Source organism: Saccostrea cucullata, unplaced genomic scaffold (genome assembly GCF_032062105.1).
Source record: "Saccostrea cucullata isolate Sc308-1 unplaced genomic scaffold, CSIRO_AGI_Scuc_v1 ctg522, whole genome shotgun sequence".
Lineage (NCBI taxonomy): Eukaryota > Metazoa > Mollusca > Bivalvia > Ostreida > Ostreidae > Saccostrea > Saccostrea cuccullata.
Window position 1 is genome coordinate 1270 of NW_026924801.1, and position 18503 is coordinate 19772.

At 36.2% G+C, this 18503-nt stretch overlaps 2 protein-coding genes across 2 annotated transcripts; one reads left to right on the forward strand and one right to left on the reverse strand.

Annotated features, from left to right (window-relative positions):
- Positions 1 to 516: 516 nt before the first annotated feature.
- On the reverse strand, positions 517 to 10160 carry LOC134267329 (peroxidasin homolog pxn-2-like; the record flags this gene model as incomplete). The annotated part of the gene is made up of 5 exons (XM_062749556.1): positions 10107 to 10160; positions 2323 to 2538; positions 1831 to 1948; positions 1458 to 1669; positions 517 to 705 (listed from the first exon to the last, which is right to left on the reverse strand). Coding segments are annotated over exons 2-5 (682 nt in total), but the record flags the coding sequence as incomplete, so codon positions are not given.
- Positions 8663 to 12536, forward strand: LOC134267334 (uncharacterized). The gene is made up of 7 exons (XM_062749561.1): positions 8663 to 8717; positions 10560 to 10889; positions 10990 to 11085; positions 11265 to 11588; positions 11686 to 11873; positions 12093 to 12186; positions 12292 to 12536. The coding sequence occupies exons 1-7, from the start codon at positions 8663 to 8665 to the stop codon at positions 12534 to 12536; spliced, it is 1332 nt and encodes a 443-aa protein (XP_062605545.1).
- Positions 12537 to 18503: the final 5967 nt, after the last annotated feature.

Sequence of the window (18503 nt, forward strand, 5' to 3'; positions counted from 1 at the left end):
CTTTATATTCTTAATTAAAATTTGATCGGCCATTGTGGCCCCACCCTACCCTCGGGGGTCATGATTTGAACAAACTTGAATCTACACTACCAGAGGATGATTCCACATGAGTTTCATCTTTCCTGGTCCAGTGGTTCTTGAGAAGAAGATTTTTTAGAAATGCCATTAATTTTTCACAAAGTCATAATTATCTCCCCTTGGAAGAGGGCATGGCCCTTCATTTGAACAAACTTGAATCCCCTTTACCTAAGAATACTTTGTGGCACGCCACGGACAAATTTTGATCAGAAAAGCTCACTTGAGCCTTCGGCTCAGGTGAGCTAAAAATAATGAACACTGAAACAAAATTTTATTTGTTTTTTGGAATTTATTCAAGTTGTTCGCGAACTTTTTGATTACCCCTCGTACTAATTGTTAGACCGACATTTCTCTCGTTGGATTTTTATTAGCAATAGATATACACATGTAGAACAATATTTATAAGGGTATAACAATACATATGTATTAATTACTTACTTGTTGCAACAGGGGTTAGTACAATGTCATGGTCGATGAACTGACCCCATGTAAAGGTCATCAGGGATAGACTATTATCTTTGGGTGTGATCTCTTTTGTTCCTAAACCTCGAAACACCTCGTTACTTATTATGCGAGGACTCAATAATGCCTTTCCAGTTCCCGACCTTTCTCGGGGTTTCGTTATACCTACAAAATCAAGATGTAAGAACCTTTTTCTGATTTTTTAATCTTCTCTTAATCAATATGTAGAATATCTGTGCGGTTCATTTCGTAGCTCTGTGCATATTGTCATGTGCGACAAAATACATTTTATAAACTGGGATAACATGTATTATAAACTGGTATCGAGGGCAACATGTCTTTTGTCGGACCAAAGAATCTGTCGAACTTTTTGCCTGAGTCCAAAATGCCTTAGGCAAACAGTGTGGTTCTAGGGATTGACAGACCGCTTTTGTCCGAGCACACAGTCAATATATGTTTCGTTGTACCTTTCAATTTTAATCAATACTCTTATATCTTGTGCTGCCTTCCACGATAAATTTTTCTTTTCGTACACTATTGTTGTAAAACTCGGTAAATTCCGACAATGTCGAACACCAACGAATGCAAACGAGATTTAACCGATGCGCCCACAGTGTGACGTAAGCAGTCCAATATCTCACTCAGTGGTCGGATCATAATTTTTGTATGACTCCTTAGTTATATATTGCAAATGTTAAACTTTTTAGTGCAGATTTATAAAGAATGTACTTTTTAGTGCAGATTTATAAAGAATGTATTTTTTAGAGATGCAGCAACAAGTATCTACACTCGCTTCACATATCGTCCATCGGTACATATTGTCAATGGCGAAAATATACACCGAGACGAGATTTTTCTTCTGTAATAAAATATCAGACATGCAGAGTGATATTCTAATGGATGTTATTGAAATTTACCGTCGTCATATTGAGGAGGAAGATATCGTGATTGTATTGCTCCCTTTGATCCAAGTGTAGGGTACCGGATGTTGTTACATCTGCCGTCTGCTGAGCGATATGGCGAATTAACGTATATTTCACATCGTAACGATGTACGACGACAAAATTGTTTTCCAAAGGACTCACGATACGCCTTTGATCTAATCAGCTGATGAATGCTTTTACCTGATCTGTAATTCAAAAAAGTCATAATTTATTGAATATAGATATTTTTTAATATTGTTTGGATGACAATACAAACTTAAGTTTGAAAAAGTTTCAACTTATTTCTAAAAATCCTCAGATTACAACTTTTAAACATGAGCTAATATGTCGGAGTAAAATGACGTACAGCCTTACTAGCTCTTTGTTGACTTCTATATATAGCCTTCCCGCGTTTGATGTGTTTTCCTCAAAAGCCTTCTGTTTTCTTATAAAGTCAAATAATTTACTCTCGTCTCTTGGGAGTTCTGAATAACACAGAGTCAACAATTAAGTATGACCATAGACTGAAAAGGATTCATAAAAAATAAACAATTAATGATAAGGTTCATAAACCATTTGCTCAATCAAATTCTCCAAAAGAAATGCATTTTATAATAAAATACAAACAATTATAGCGTAACTTGCGGGGCAAAATTGAACCAAAAAGACACTTCGAATTGATAAATCTCTAAAGGAAAAAGAAAGCATTTAGGTCATTAAGAGTTATCTCTCTTACCAGAGTATCAATGAACCTTTAATTATGTTAATGTTACCGTTAACCACAATCTTTTTAAAGGGGTTTGTTTAATTGATACTAAATTAACATTTATGTTATCTGAAAAAAGACAGTTAAACTTACGCTGATCGTCTGTATTTGAGCACGTTCTTTCAAACTTCATATTTCTGTAGCCATTATCAATAGCTTTAGACACAATGTCATCCACAGATAGATCACTTGAACAAAGCAGGATTAATTTCAGGAGGAAAATACAGACTGTCAAAGCTGTATCAGCCAAAACCATTATCGGTGATCGGTCTCTAATTTATAAATACATGCATTCCAACGGAATTGTACCTGTTCCAATATAAAAATAAAATTGCAGACTCCTAGAGACTTATTCACTCATACACGATGTTGTCAATAAATGAATTGGATTTGTCCAATATTTTGTTTTATAGACCTTTAATAGGATTAAATTGTTTTCATTCTGATAATAGCCTTGTTCATTTTGAGAAAGCATATGCTTTTCCTGATAAAACTAAAACAATTTTGTAGACCTATCTGATCCGGAATTATTATATGATATTCAAGTGATTCTGTAACATAGATACATGTATATCAAAATGCAATTGGTGCTTCATTTTAGACTTACAAACAATGGCTTAAAAACATCTAAGCTAAACTACATGAAGACACCTATAAACTATAATTATTGTATAATTGTAGGCAATTTATATTCCATTCTCCGGGGCCTATAAACCACTTAGATTAGCCCACCATTGATCTCAGTCTCACTTTTCTACTATTGGCTCTAAATTCGCTAGAATTGAGTTTCTTTATGTGTATTTCAAGTTTTGACTTTTAATAGGAGAGAAAAAAATTGTTGGAAAAGATAATTAAGTCACAATTCTTTTCATTAATGATTGAAATACATGTTACGTAATACATGTCATACAGACATGTAACATAACATGCCATATATATAACGTAACATGACATGATTAAATTAAATTTCTGATGCTTAGCAATACAAATAATTTGTAAAAAAAAAAAATTAAACAAGTCTATAAACATTTTTCACTCTCATGTAGAAAAAAATTTTTAAGCTACATTTGATGCATCACAAACTGATTATCGTAACACTGACAGACTCCTCTACTTAGCAAGCCAAATCAACCACAAACTTCCATTATTTTATCAAAAAGATAATAATTCTAACACCTGATAATTTTTATCTTTGATATTTAAAAAAAAAAAGAGGCCAAGGGGCTACATCGTTCACCTGAGCAACTAGCTAGGTAAAAGCAAAAATCTGGGGGTCATGATTTGTACACACTTAAATATTTACTACCAGAGGATGCTTCTACATGAGTTTCATCTTTCACGGTCTAGTGGTTCTTGCAAAGATTTTTTAAAGATTTTTCCATGTATCCTTATGTTAAACTTTGATCTCCCATTGTGGCCGTACCCTACCCCCGGGGGTCATGATTTGAAGAAATTTGAATCTACACAACACGAGTTTCATCTTTCCTGGCCCACTTGTTCTTGAGATTGAAGATTTTTAATAGATACCATTAATTTACCACTAATTCATAGTTATCTGCCCTTGGAAGAGGGTATGGACCTTCATTTGAACAAATTTGAATTCCCTTCACCCAAGGATATACCCCGCTGGAGGAAAAAAGGAGAGGATGCTCAGACCCCTCACTACTTCCACGGATTTGCATAGTTATTGAATTATGTACTGAAGCAAACAAAAAATGAAAATATGGATACAAAGATTTGACTGCTTATTCTTTAAAAGGTTCTTTTAACATAAATATTTATCACACAATAATAATAGTTTGTACACGTCATGCGTCATAGCTTCTTCATTTCAGATGCTAAATACTATCATGTAGTAATTAAAAAAGGGCTCAATCGGAATTCGAACCGGGGGTCTTTCGCATGAGAAGCGAAAATCTTTCCCATCGGCCATCGACGAACTTATCCAATCAAATCCAAACAATAGGTCACATACATATGTTTACATCACGTTCTACATTGTCACATTTTACAAAAGAAAAAAAAAACAAGTGCGTCTAGTTTACTCTCTACCATACCTTTTGACTTCAAAATCAATAGGCGTCTTCTTTAGGCCATAGGGAGTTGTCATAAAAAAAAATAGCCACATAAGTTCAAATGCTTCTCAAGATATCGGGAATGAAATTGGAAATGAAAGTGTTACAGACAGATAACACAATTTTTTGTGTACTTATATTTAAAAACATTTTAAAAACAATATAGTTTAAAAATCAGCTCAAAATTAAGAAAATGACAAATATGATTTATTTTTTTATAATACCATTCATTGCAAAAATTCAAAGATACAAAACATATATTTGAGGAAAGACATTGTCCCCCACGTCAATCGATGAAAATTCCTGTGTAGTTAAAAGTAAAATATACAAAAATCCAACCTTGTTTTGGAATAAGTGTACAACAGAAAAAATAGACATTAAAATGTAGCACACAGTCGCAGGCTTTACTGAAGTATTCGAACTCTTAACGCCAGGGAAAAAGACAATTAAGGTCAGACTTCCAAAATATATTGTTTTGTTTTTACAAGTAGAGGTACTGAAACAAGTTTCCTCACAAAAAATTAGTTTACCTTAAATTTACCATAGGGTCATATTACATTATCCGTATGGGTAATCTTTACATATAACACAATTTTTGGTGTACTTATATTTAAAAACATTTTAAAAACAATATAGAAATCAGAAGAAAATGACAAATATGATTTTTTTTTATAATACCAAGAGATACAAAACATATATTTGAGGAAAGTGTCGTTTGACCTTAAGTTTTTGTTTTTGGGGGTCTCCGGTTCAACCACCACCCACCCCTTTTCAGATTTTGATCAGTACTTATTTGTTTTGTTTTTACTTAAAAATTTATTACTTTTACCATTTTTATGCAAACCTCACCTCCCCACCCACTCTCTCTTCCCGCTCACACTGTTCCCGTCTCTCCTCTATCCCCCTCCCACCCTCTCTCATCCCACTGTCTCTCACTTACCCCAATCTCTCTCACCCCACTTTCTCTCTCTCATCCCACCCCACTTTGTCTCTCACCCCACTTTCTCTTTCACCCTACTTTCTCTTTCTCTCTTATCCCACTCTTTCACCAACTCCCCTCTTCTCACCCCACTCCAAACTTTCTCACCCCACTACACTCTTTCTCTATCAACTCACTTTTTCTCTCCCCACTCACTCTCTACTCACTCTCAAGACGGGAGTATGAGAGAGTTATCTTCTCCCCACTCCAATCAGGAGTAGGGAGTCGAGGAGACGTGGGCATAGGGCTGCTAAATAGAAAGGGTAAAGTTTCCCTTTCGTTTAACCCTATCCTATGTCTCCCTCTCCCAGCATATTTTCTTTCACTCCACTCTCTCCATCTTTCGTACCCTCTCTTTCTTTTTTTTTTTTATTTTTCTGCTTTACGACATTTCGACAAGTATGCGTCGTAGAAAACTTTATATACGAAAACATTATTAAAAAAGCAATAGTGCTTTAAGTCTGGCATTACTATTATCGCCAAAATTTATGGTACTGGTTGGTTAGATTCAAACTAAATCACAACCAATAATTTTTAATTATGATTTTGAACATTCTTGAAAAATTAATCTTCCAAAGAAGCATATCTGTTCATTAATAATCACGAAATAAACCATAGAAATTTGCAACGCATACAAAACGTTTACGCTGAGAATAGAGCTATTGAACCACTAAAATTAAGTGCCAAGTGCGATTGCTATTTCTACTTAAACATTGTATGTATATATCAGATTTTCAGTTAAAATTGTTTTGCAACTTTTATTGGTAATTAAAAAGACTGTGTATATGGTATAAACCTACATGATTATTCATGTATGGGTTGCAAATTTTATTTACTGTAAGTTATTCATGTGATATCTGGATATGACAATGAATATAAAACTAAATTAAAAAGACATATCGATGGTGAAAATATCACTAAATGTTTCTGATTCCTTTTATTGTTGGCATGCATGTTTCTGGCCATAAAGGATTTGACACATGTATATATTACTAGTATTTGGTTTTCTCTACTGACGATTTGGTGTTCACTAAATCGCCTCTGGTGTAACACTCCACCTTTGCGAGATCTTTCTGAATGGGGTGTCAATTGGTTGGTTACTGGACCAATCAATTATAGAGTTTTTTTTTATTCAAAGTCATTCTGTTAAGTACTGAAGTTATGGAGACGACGGGGGTTAACATAATTTTTAACAAGCTAATTCAGAGAATTTGTGTCCCCCGCTTAGGGAAAAGTAAACCATGCGCAGTTCGGGGAGGGGGGAGGAGTCGGATCCCCCTGACTGAATTTGTAGAATTATTTAATGTATACATGTATACTGAAGCAAATAAAATATGCTAATATGAATACAGTATAAAGATTTGGTTGCTTATTCTTTATTATGTGTATAGAAGATTCTTTTTACATGGAATATTTATCACACTGTAATGATGATTTTATGAGTTTGTACAAGCCAGACCTCATAATTTTTTTCATTTCACACGCTGAATACTATCATTTAGTAAAAAAAAAATATTTCGGGAAAAAAAAGAAAATGGATCGACGAAAATTATATGCTAAGATAAAGTCACATACCTGTATATATATTCACGTTCGATATTGTCAAAATTTTACACAATGCATGGTGTCTAATTTAACCTTTATTAAACAGTTCTAATAGAAATAATAAGAATATAAAGTCCGCCGAGAACCTGTTTTATACGTAATAACTCTCCTCATGCCCTGTGCTAAAAATAGCGACATGTAATACTGATAAAGCAAACGGGGCGGGACACTTTGAGAGGGGTGAGAGAGGTCCTAGGGAATTTTGGTATAAAATTACATTGCAAAAGCTCAAAATCCTCTTGAAATATCGCCCGGAAAGGATAGTGTTACACACAAACAGAATGTATGAATTTACGACCTTGAACTTTGACCTTTTGACCTCAAAATCGACAGGGGTCTTCCATAGGCCACAGGGAGTTGTTATGTAAAATTTCATTGAAAGATATATCGCGCGGAAACGAAAGTGTTATAACAGACAGAATTTGTGAATTTATGACCTTGACCTTTGACCTTTTGATCTCAAAATCAATAGGGTTCTTTTTTAGTCCATAACCATTTGCTGTGCAAAATTTCATTGCGAAAGCTCAAAGGGTTCCCGAGATATCGTGTGGAAACGAAAGCGTTACAGACAGACAGAGTGACGGACGGACGGACAGACCCAAATTAATATCCCCCACTTTTCAAGCGGGGGACAATAACTCTCCACATGCCTCTGTGCTAAAAATAGTGCCAAGCGACATTTAATACAATAAATAATAAAAAAAGGGGGGAAGAGACACTTTGAGAGGGGTGAGGGAGGCTCTAGGGAGTTTTGGGAAAATTTTCATTGCAAAACCTAAAAATTTTCTTGAAATATCGAAAGGAAACGATAGTGTTACACACAGACGGAATATATAAATTTACGACCTTGAACTTTGACCTTTTGACCTCAAAATCAATAGGGATCTTCCTTAGGCCACGGGGAGCTGTTATGTAAAATTTCATTGCAAGAGCTCAAAGGAGTTTCGAGATATCGCGCGGTTAAGAAAAATTAAATTTAAAACAGACAGAATCAATTAATTTATAACCTTGACCTTTGGCCCTCAAAATCGATAGGGTTCTTCTTTAGGCCATAGAAAGTTGCTATGCAAAATTTCAAAATTTCTTTGCGAAAGCTCAAAGGGTTTTTGAGATATCATGCGGAAACGAAAGCGTTACAGACAGAGGGACGGACGGACGGTCGGACAGACACAAATTAATATAATATAAAGAGGATGATTTTCGTAATTTCATTGGCTGAAAGGACGTCAAGTGATATTCCTCCTTTTGTGATATAGACGCGAAAGTGCGTCGACGGAAAATGATATCGTACGACACAGCGCTGCACTGAAGTTACGTAGAACGTGACGTCATAATATAAGAAGCGTATTTTTAACCATTGTGACATAATGACAGCCAGGTATGACTGTGTCGGTGCATTCACTTTGAATTATTATGTAATATAACTATCATGGACTTCAGTGTCCTTATAACCACATATCGACCTACCCTGAAGTCCATAATTGTATAATATCCCCCACTTGCAGTGAAAGTAGGGGACAATTACTCTATATAGATAAAACCAATATCGTAACATGTGCGGATGCACGTAATTTTGACAAACTCGTATTAAAAACTGTGCGAGAGGACAAGATCAAAAATCTATTTTTTAGGCTATAAAAGAAAATTAATACTGCCTTATGATACATTTCTTTAATATTCTTTAAAAATCCTTTTGGGTTTTAATAATTCTGAATGCAGTCGTTTGATTCAGTCGTAACATGAACACATAATCGCTTCGTTCGTCACCATTACGATGTCTGTCAATCGGTACGTGTTTTACAAACGTAACTTTGTAACCATTGTGATAGGTATGACTGTGTTGCATTCACTTTGAATTATTATGTAATATAACAACTTCAGTGAACGGTCAAGAAAATTTAAATATTCGCTAACTTTCTGTGTCTTCGGTCAATATCAATTGCCATGAGTCCTTATAACCACATATCGACCTACCCTGAAGTCCATAATTGTATAATATCCCCCATTTGCAGTGAAAGCAGGGAGAAATTTTCTATATCTAAAACCAATATCGATAACATGTGCAAAGCACGTGAATATTTTCATCAGCAAACTCGTATTTGTGACAAATTTAAAATTTTATTTTTTAGGCTATAAAAGAAAATTAATACTGCCTTATGATACATTTCTTTAATATTCTTAGAGAAAATCCTTTTGGCATGTTTTAATAATTCTATACCGTTTGATTCAGTCGTAACATGAACACATAATTGCTTCGTTCGTCACCATTACGATGTCTGTCAATCGGTACGTGTTTTACAAACGTAACTACTGTACATGTTCTTTGTGTAAATTAACAACAGACAAAAAATGGCGGCTTCTCAGACTCTTTCGGTATTGGCTCTCATCGAAATGTAAAGACATCCAAATTTTACATAGAACACTAGAGAAAATTTAAATATTCTGTTAACATTTTTTAAATCAAATTTCCCCACTAAGAAATAGCACGAAACACCCACTTGCCAAGGCAGACACATGTAGCATTCTACAAATTTGTTAATTTCTCAGCACGCATATTTTTTTACATGAATATGTAATAAGTTTTAAATAATTGTTATATATGGAAATTTTCAGTAGAAAAGAAAGACAAGAGAGTTTGCATAAAAGAATTACTTTATTTTTATAACAATGAACTCGATTCTTTTTATTTGGGACATACTGTGTATTAAAATACGTTGTATGTTTTCAGTACTTTCATTCCTAAACAGTAATGAATGAAGAGATTCTGTGTTCAAGATAATAACGCAGTATATTTATCTTTTATTTTGACATGGTTGAAAATGCCACCCTAAAATTTTTGTAGAATTATCAAATTCATTTGAAGACCAAAAAAAAGTTGATGAAAAAAATCTATTAATTTTATCTTTTCTATATATTTGCATATATACTTTTCAATATGAACCATTTTTTATTTTTATTTTTTAATCATTTATTTTATATTCCTCTTGTTTAAATCATGTGTCAAGATGTAATCAAGAGAGAAATTATTAATTATAAACCTATATTGATTTATTTGGTAACAGTGATTCTGAGATCAGAAGTCAGCTATGTTTTATGGCTCCCTAGTCAGACGACGAACGCTTTAGAAATGCACTTGTAAGTAAGCTTTTAAGTTTAAATGGATTTTTTATTCAAGAAAAAAAATTAACATAATTTGATCTCAAATTAAGGAAACTTACCTATCTTGAGTTTTAAACAAATCCTTGAAACAGGTAGTGTAACAACTGGACTGAGCGACACACCTGTTACAGGACGTAAAGAAATCAAAGGCTATTTATCACGGTAATAGGCAAGTAATCCTAATGTGTACAAAATGTGACCAATCACTTTAAACTAAAGTATGACTGCAGAAAATTAAACCTTGTAGTGTGATTTTTATTTCTTACATGTATATGCATCCACTTAACGCGATATTTAGTAACTGTTTTAAACGCAGTGCATTCCAATGACCACAAAGCATAGAACAAAACAATTAATAGGAAATGTCTCAAAATAGGATTGATATGATTTATGGTATTACTTTGTTAAGCAATATTGACATTAAAGAATAGGCTTGTTATTGCATGTAAGAAATGTTTGAGTAACTATTTGTTTGGAATAATTGATAAAAATCATTTATTTTTTTGTGACAGGTGGCACAGAACCTCTACCTAGACCGATCCTACTCACTACAGGCACAGAACCTCCACCTAGTCTGATCCTACTTGTTAAAGCCACAGGTCCTCCACCTAGTCTGATCCTACTCACTACAGGCACTGGTCCTCCATCTAGTCTGATCCTACTTGTTAAAGCCACAGGTCCTCCATCTAGTCTGATCCTACTCACTACAGGCACTGGTCCTCCATCTAGTCTGATCCTACTTGTTAAAGACACAGAACCTCCACCTACTCTGATCCTACTTACTACAGGCACAGAACCTCCACCAAGTCTGATCGATCTTGTTAAAGACACAGGCCCTCCACGTAGTCTGATTCTACTCACTACAGACACAGGCCCTCCACCTAGTCTGATCCTACTTATTAAAGACAGGCCCTCCACCTAGTCTAATCCTACTCCCTACAGACACAGGCCCTCCACCTAGTCTGATCCTACTCACTACAGACACAGGCCCTCCACCTAGTCTGATCCTACTTGTTAAAGACACAGGCCCTCCACCTAGTCTGATCCTACTTTTTTAAGACACAGGCTCTCCACCTAGTCTGATACTACTCACTACAGGCACAGGTCCTCCATCTAGTCTAATCCTACCTGTTAAAGACAGGCCCTCCACCTAGTCTGGTCCTACTCCCTACAGACACAGGCCCTCCACCTAGTCTGATCCTACTTGTTAAAGACAGGCCCTCCACCTAGTCTGATCCTATTCACAACAGACACAGGCCCTCCACCTAGTCTGATCCTACTTGTTAAAGACACCGAACCTCCACCTGGTCTGATCCTACTTACTACAGGCACAGAACCTCCACCAAGTCTGATTCTACTTGTTAAAGACACAGGCCCTCCACCTAGTCTAATCCTACTCACTACAGACACAGACCCTCCACCTAGTCTGATCCTACTTGTTAAAGACACAGGCCCTCCACCTAGTCTGATCCTACTCACTACAGACACAGGCCCTCCACCTAGTCTGATCCTACTTGTTAAAGACACAGGCCCTCCACTTAGTCTGATCCTACTTGTTAAAGACAGGCCCTCCACCTAGTCTGATCCTACTTGTTAAAGACACAGGCCCTCCACCTAGTCTGATCCTACTTTTTTAAGACACAGGCCCTCCACCTAGTCTGATCCTACTCACTACAGACACAGGCCCTCCACCTAGTCTGATCCTACTTGTTAAAGACACAGGCCCTCCACCTAGTCTGATCCTACTCACTACAGACACAGGCCCTCCACCTAGTCTGATCCTACTTGTTAAAGACACAGGCCCTCCACCTAGTCTGATCCTACTTGTTAAAGACACAGAACCTTCATCTAGTCTGATCCTATTTTTTTAAGACACAGACTCTCCACCTAGTCTGATCCTACTCACTACAGACACAGGCCCTTCACCTAGTCTGATCCTACTTGTTAAAGACAGGCCCTCCACATCTACTACAACAGACACAGGCCCTCCACCTAGTCTGATCCTACTTGTTGCCCTTCACCTAGTCTGATCCTACTTGTTAAAGACAGGCCCTCCACCTAGTCTGATCCTACTTGTTAAAGACACAGTCCCTCCACCTAGTCTGATCCTACTTGTTAAAGACACAGGCCCTCCACCTAGTCTGATCCTACTTTTTTAAGACACAGGCCCTCCACCTAGTCCGATCCTACTCACTACAGACACAGGCCCTCCACCTTGTCTGATCCTACTTGTTTAAGACACAGGCCCTCCATCTAGACCGATCTTACTCACGACAGACACAGGCCCTCCACCAAGATTGATCCTTCTCAGTACAGACACTGGCCCTCCACCTAGTCTGATCCTACTTGTTAAAGACACAGGCCCTCCACCTAGTCTGATCCTACTTGTTAAAGCCACAGGTCCTCCACCTAGTCTGATCCTACTCACTACAGGCACTGGTCCTCCATCTAGTCCGATCCTACTTGTTAAAGACAGGCGCTCCACCTAGTCTGATCTTACTCCCTACAGACACAGGCCCTCCACCTAGTCTGATCCTACTTGTTAAAGACACAGGCCCTCCACCTAGTCTGATCCTACTTACTACAGGCACAGAACCTCCACATTGTCTGATCCTACTTGTTAAAGACACGGGTCCTCCATCTAGTCCGATCCTACTTGTTAAAGACACAGGCCCTCCATCTTGTCATATCCTTCTCACTTAAGACTCAGGTCCTCCATCTAGTCTGATCCTACTTATTACAGGCACTGGCCCTCCACCTAGTTCGATTTTAAATTGCTACAAGCACTTACCCTCCATCTCGTTCGATCCTACTCACTACAGGCACAGACTCTCCACCTCCTACTCACTACAGGCACAGACTCTCCACCTCCTCCGATCTTACTTAGAAAAGACACCTGCCCTCCACCTAGTCCAATCCTATACTTAATACAAGCACATTTTCTCCACCTAGTTCAAATCTACATGTAGTACTATCATAGCAGCAACGTGATATTTCATTTGAAGAAAATATCAATTTTTCTTTTTTTTTTTTTTACAAAAATTAGCACATTTCGAATGTCATTGACGTAAAAAATGATTTCATATATTTTGTTTAAAATAATTTTTTTTTAAATAAAATATTTTTGTTTGAAATAATAAAATTGGATTTTTATGCCAGCAGAATGAAATTCTATGACAAAAAAATTTGCATCATCAGGAGACATATTGCTATAGATACAAACATTTCAAAGTATATTGTGACGTGATGTAACGTCAAATAGTGTTGCACTTTAGTACAGTTCATTATGACGTCATTATGTTGCGTTATTACGTTAACAATTAGACAAATAATGCGGGAAAATTATAAATTGTCTATCATAACAGGGCATTTAGCTTTGGTTGAAACAATGAAATAAAATGTTTTTCCTTGGTTTCACGTTCTTTTTCGGAAGTCTTGTTGTAGAACTTGTATATAAGAAACACTGCAAAGTTAGGAAAAACGTTTTCAGCACATGTTCTGAAGTGTCCGCTAACGGCAGTGCACTAGTACTCGGTTTGACGAATCTGTTGACGATGGACAGTCATTCGGTGCCTAAGGGTGACCCGGTTTGGTCAATAAAATGCTCGCTGCATCCTGAACATGTCATGATGTATATCAAATTGGAACTCTCGCAGGTAAAAGAAGAATGAGTAACGAATTTTCTTCCGTTTTCAATATGTCCGGCCGGCCGTCCGTCTTTCTGTACGTCCGTCCGTATGTCTGTTACGCTTTGGGGTACCCATCTCTTATCTGCAACTCCTCTTATACCACTGTGTGAAATTTAATGAAACTTTCACAGAATCTTTAAAACATATTGCTATTGTGGACCTCTTATTTTACTTTTTGATCCGACACATATTTTGGGTTTCCCGGCCACAGCAAAACATGGACTTTGCCATTATAACCATATGGGAGGCGGGGGGTATCACTGATTGAGCTAATTGCTCACAGTACCTCTAGTTTGTTATTGCTTTATTGTACATGTACATATATAGTGTTTATGCATACCAAGTACTGCTTCGAATGCACGTCCGGCATTCCCTTGAGGCATTATTTACATAGCGACGGACACAGGTTTTCCATAGTTACTCGTATATGGTTTTTTCCTGGGCGGTTTTTAATGTCTTTGATAGGGATACAATGCATAGCATGTAACAAATAGTTAACAGAAAACATTGCAGTACTTCATTGATCACATACACATTTATAATGAACATGTATGCCTGTTTCTTATGAATTGTTATAAAATAAATGCCAGCAGCTCCCACTAAGCTAGCCTGGCTTACAGCTAAAGTGTTGTATTATTATTCCCCCTGCTTGAAAAGCGGGAGGGTATATAGTAATCGTTATGTCCGTCCGTCCGTCTGTCTGTTACGATTTGGGGTACCCATCTCTTATCCGCAACTCCTCCTATACCACTAAATGAAATTTGATGAAACTTTCACGGAATCTTTATTACATATTGCCATTGTGTACCTCCTATTCTTTTTTTTCGATCCGACACATATTTTGGGTTTCCCACAACAAAAGATGGACACTCTTATTATATTCATATTGGAGGCGGGGGTATCATTTCGTGAGCTCATTGCTCACAGTGCCTCTAGTTTGAGGTGTAGTCTGTCAAATAATGAGTGAAGATTATACCTTAACATCAGTTCCCTAGGTTTACCTGTCACTGGTGCTTATTCTGTTCTTACCCTTAACTTCTTGATTTTCTCCAACAATCAATCTTCTTAGTTCAGCCTTCTGATTCAGCCGTAACCTTCTGAATACCTGATTTCCCTAATGCTTCGCTTTATATACCCTTGGACCGGTCTATTCCAAGGGTAGTCATGTCATTCCATTATTTTGGGTCTTCTGTGCGTTTATTTAAACGCCCCTTTACCATTACAATATTAGGGGGTCAAAAATTCAAGCGAGTTTGTTGCTTGTGGCCTGATGTATGCCCATGGCATCCGGTTTAACCTTTCTTATATATTTTCTGCGTGGACCTCAGAGTCCACGCAATAACTTTCTGGTAGTTAGGAAGACATAGCTACGTACGTATTTATAGCTACTTACGTATTAAGTCGCCCGCATGGTGCAGTGATAAAGGCTCTTGAGTCGGAACGTAAGGAGCTGATCCTTACGTCGTGGGTTCGAATCCGACTGTCAGTGTGGGACGTGGAGATCGGTCCCCCTTCGGTTTAGACCGTATAATCCAGCTAGTACACTTATTTAATAGAACATTCCAAAGAAAAGGCGAAAAGAATTTCTATTTTGAGAAGTGGATTGAAATGCTGTTTGAAATTTGAATTTCAATCCAATGTTTTCTCGGCCGTTCGCGTCGTATAAAGCGCGGACGGCCGAGAAAACCTCCAGGTTTTCTCCGACGTCGGCATTGAGTGTATTGTGGACGGCCGAGAAAACCTTCAGGTTTTCTCCGACGTCGGCATTGAGTGTATTGCGGACGGCCGAGAAAACATTGGATCGAAATGCAACTTTCAATAAAGCATTTCAATCCACCTAGGCTATTCCCCGAGAGAAATTCTTAATGGTTCATCAAAAGGACAGTAGATACATGATTTGAATTTCTGTATTATATACATTCAACTCTCTTCATGAATGTGTAACTATTCTGTAAAGTCCACTTTGGGCATAATCAGGAAACTAGAGGTACTGTGAGCAATGAGCTCACTAAATGATACCCCCCGCCTAACATAATGTCCATGTTTTGCTATATATTGTTTTACGGTAATGTGTAAAGAGGAATAACTCGTCCTATCAAATATTATCCAGAAACTTCTATATGTGACGTCATAGGTAAGGATAAAATGGTAATGTCCATGTTTTGCTATGGGAAACCTAAAATACCGGGTACGTGTAGAATAAAAAAGTAAAATAGGAGGTGCACAATGGCAATATTTAATAAAGATTCTGTGAAAGTTTCATTAAATTTCCTTCAGTGGTATGAGAGGAGTAGCGGATAAGAGATGGGTACCCCAAAGCGTAACAGACGGACAGACGGACGTACAGACGGACGGAAATACCGATTACTATATACCCTCCCACTTTTCAAGCGGGGGGTATAAATATGTTTAAAAATCATAGCCTTCTCACTCTCTTCGTGTAACATGTCTTTACATGATATGTTACATATATATGTACAATGTGTTAGATATAACTTTTAAACCACGAAATTTAGGCAATAAGAACCTTCTTCTTTAATGTTGATGAAGCTAGTACACTTATTTAACAGAACATTCCAAAGAAAAGGCGTAAAGAATTTCTGTTTTGAGAAGTGGATTGAAATGCTGTTTGAAATTTGAATTTCAATCCAATGTTTTCTCGGCCGTTCGCGTCGTATAAAGAACGGACGGCCGAGAAAACCTCCAGGTTTTCTCCAACGTCGGCATTGAGTGTATTGCGGACGGCCGAGAAAACACTGGATCGAAATGCAACTTTCAATAAAGCATTTCAATCCACCTAGGCTATTCCCCGAGAGAAAGTCTTAATGGTTCATCAAAAGGACAGTAGATATGATTTTAATTTCTGTATTATATACACTGAACTCTCTTCATGAATGTGTACCTAATCTGTAAAGTCCACTTTGGGCATAATCAGGAAAATAAGTTAAAAAATCATAGCCATTTCACTCTCTTCGTGTAACATGCTTGATTCGATATGTTACATGTAAAGATCAACGCACTTTTTAAACTCACATGATTTTTCGCACAAATTAAGGTCACATTGTTATGATGTAATATTGTGTGTCGAGACAACAAAATACATTTCAAAAGTATTTGTTTACAAAATTTGAGCTTTATTTCATTCACTGAAACATAATTTACACAAATCAATTGGTAGAACTTTGATATATCCATGGCTGAAAAATAACAATTATTCTCATTTGAATTTTTGTGGTTTCTTGCCAATTGCAGCTGTCTTTTTATCCGTTCTTTTGAAAGCAATAGCTCTTGGCAGAAACGTAGACATGAGAACAGTACAGCTACTGTAACTTGTATTTTCTGTACATTTTGACTCTTTAACTCGGGGTGGTAATAGTATTTTCATCTGTTTGACTGCTTTCTATGTTAATAAGGTGGGATTTTTCAGTCAACTTCTAAAATCTAGAATCATGAATTCATCCCACTGCAAAATTAGCGTTTCAAACCGTAAATGCAGAAGAATTTTTCTTTTCATAGAAGGAATTTACTATTCAAAAAAATAAACAATACTTCATTATCCTACCCTTTAGTGTGGTTTCCTTCTGCAATGTTATCCCTTTTCGGCGCTACATTTCGACAAAACCAAGAGAAGTATGGTAATTAAATGAGCAAAGATTTTTAGAAAAAATACTCACCTTGAAGAATAAAATTTTAAATTTTCAACTACATGGTTTCAAGGAAAGCTCGTTTTATACAATTTGTAAAAACCTATGGTAGAATCGTATAGTCGAAACATCCTACCATTTATTTATAAATTCCCCTTTAAAATATCAATTTTGGAAATTAAGATAATATTTTAAAAGACATTTATGCTTGACACTATCTATGTAATATAACGAAGGGCTATGTCATTGTACTGCAGTTCGAAAATGGTAATTTTAATTACAACAATGTGACCTTAATTTGTGCCAAAAACCATGTGAGCTTAAAAAGTGCGTTCAGCTCTATATGTACAATGTGTCAGATATAACTTTTGTCAAGGTTTAGGCGATATCTCTAAACGCAAAGATGTTTTAAACTACTAACGAAGTCTGAATTATAACACAGTGTATTTATTGTCTTCAAGATACCCATTTCACTAATAATGTTGAATTAGAATTTTGACTTTAAAGTTTGTCTCGAAAAGAGTGATAAACATGGAAATTATCATATTTTGAAATCATGTACAGAGGGTCATGAGGTTGCACAGTTTTCCAAATTGATACACCAAATTTTTTTGAAAATATTCAAGAGTCAATTGAAGAAATGAACTGTAATAATGTCATATGGTGTGGATACTTTAATTTAGTGTTAAATCCACATACACTATAATTATAAATCAACCGTATTTTTATGAAAATATTCAGGAAAAGAGTCAGAATTGAAGAATATCATGATGTTTTACCATGATTTCAATTAATATTTCAAAGAAATGAAGTCAATATTTACAGAGTGTAACTTTAAAACATAAAAATATAGATAATGCCCTCTTCTAATTAATAAAAATAAAATAATTGAATGCATGTATGTAAAAAGCAAGTAATTTATGTATAATCATATAATACATAAATGATATAATGTATCCATACTTTGTTCAACGATAGCTGTTGAAAATGTTTATAGAATACTACGATTCGCCATCTAGAAAAATACCAGTTTTTTATGACTCGCCTATAAGTCGGACACAGACTTTAAGGCTAAAATTTTTCACCCAAAATACCGACTTATAGGCGAGTATATTAACCAAAT

Excerpts from the sequence above, each read along its gene's own strand:
- LOC134267334 (XM_062749561.1), top strand. The coding sequence starts at position 8,663 with ATGTCTGTCAATCGGTACGTGTTTTACAAACGTAACTTTGTAACCATT. Across the intron at positions 10,890-10,989 it reads TAAAGACACAGGCCCTCCAC|ACACAGGCCCTCCACCTAGT; the intron begins GTAGTCTGATTC and ends TACTCCCTACAG. Across the intron at positions 12,187-12,291 it reads AGACACAGGCCCTCCACCTA|GCCCTCCATCTAGACCGATC; the intron begins GTCTGATCCTAC and ends TTTAAGACACAG.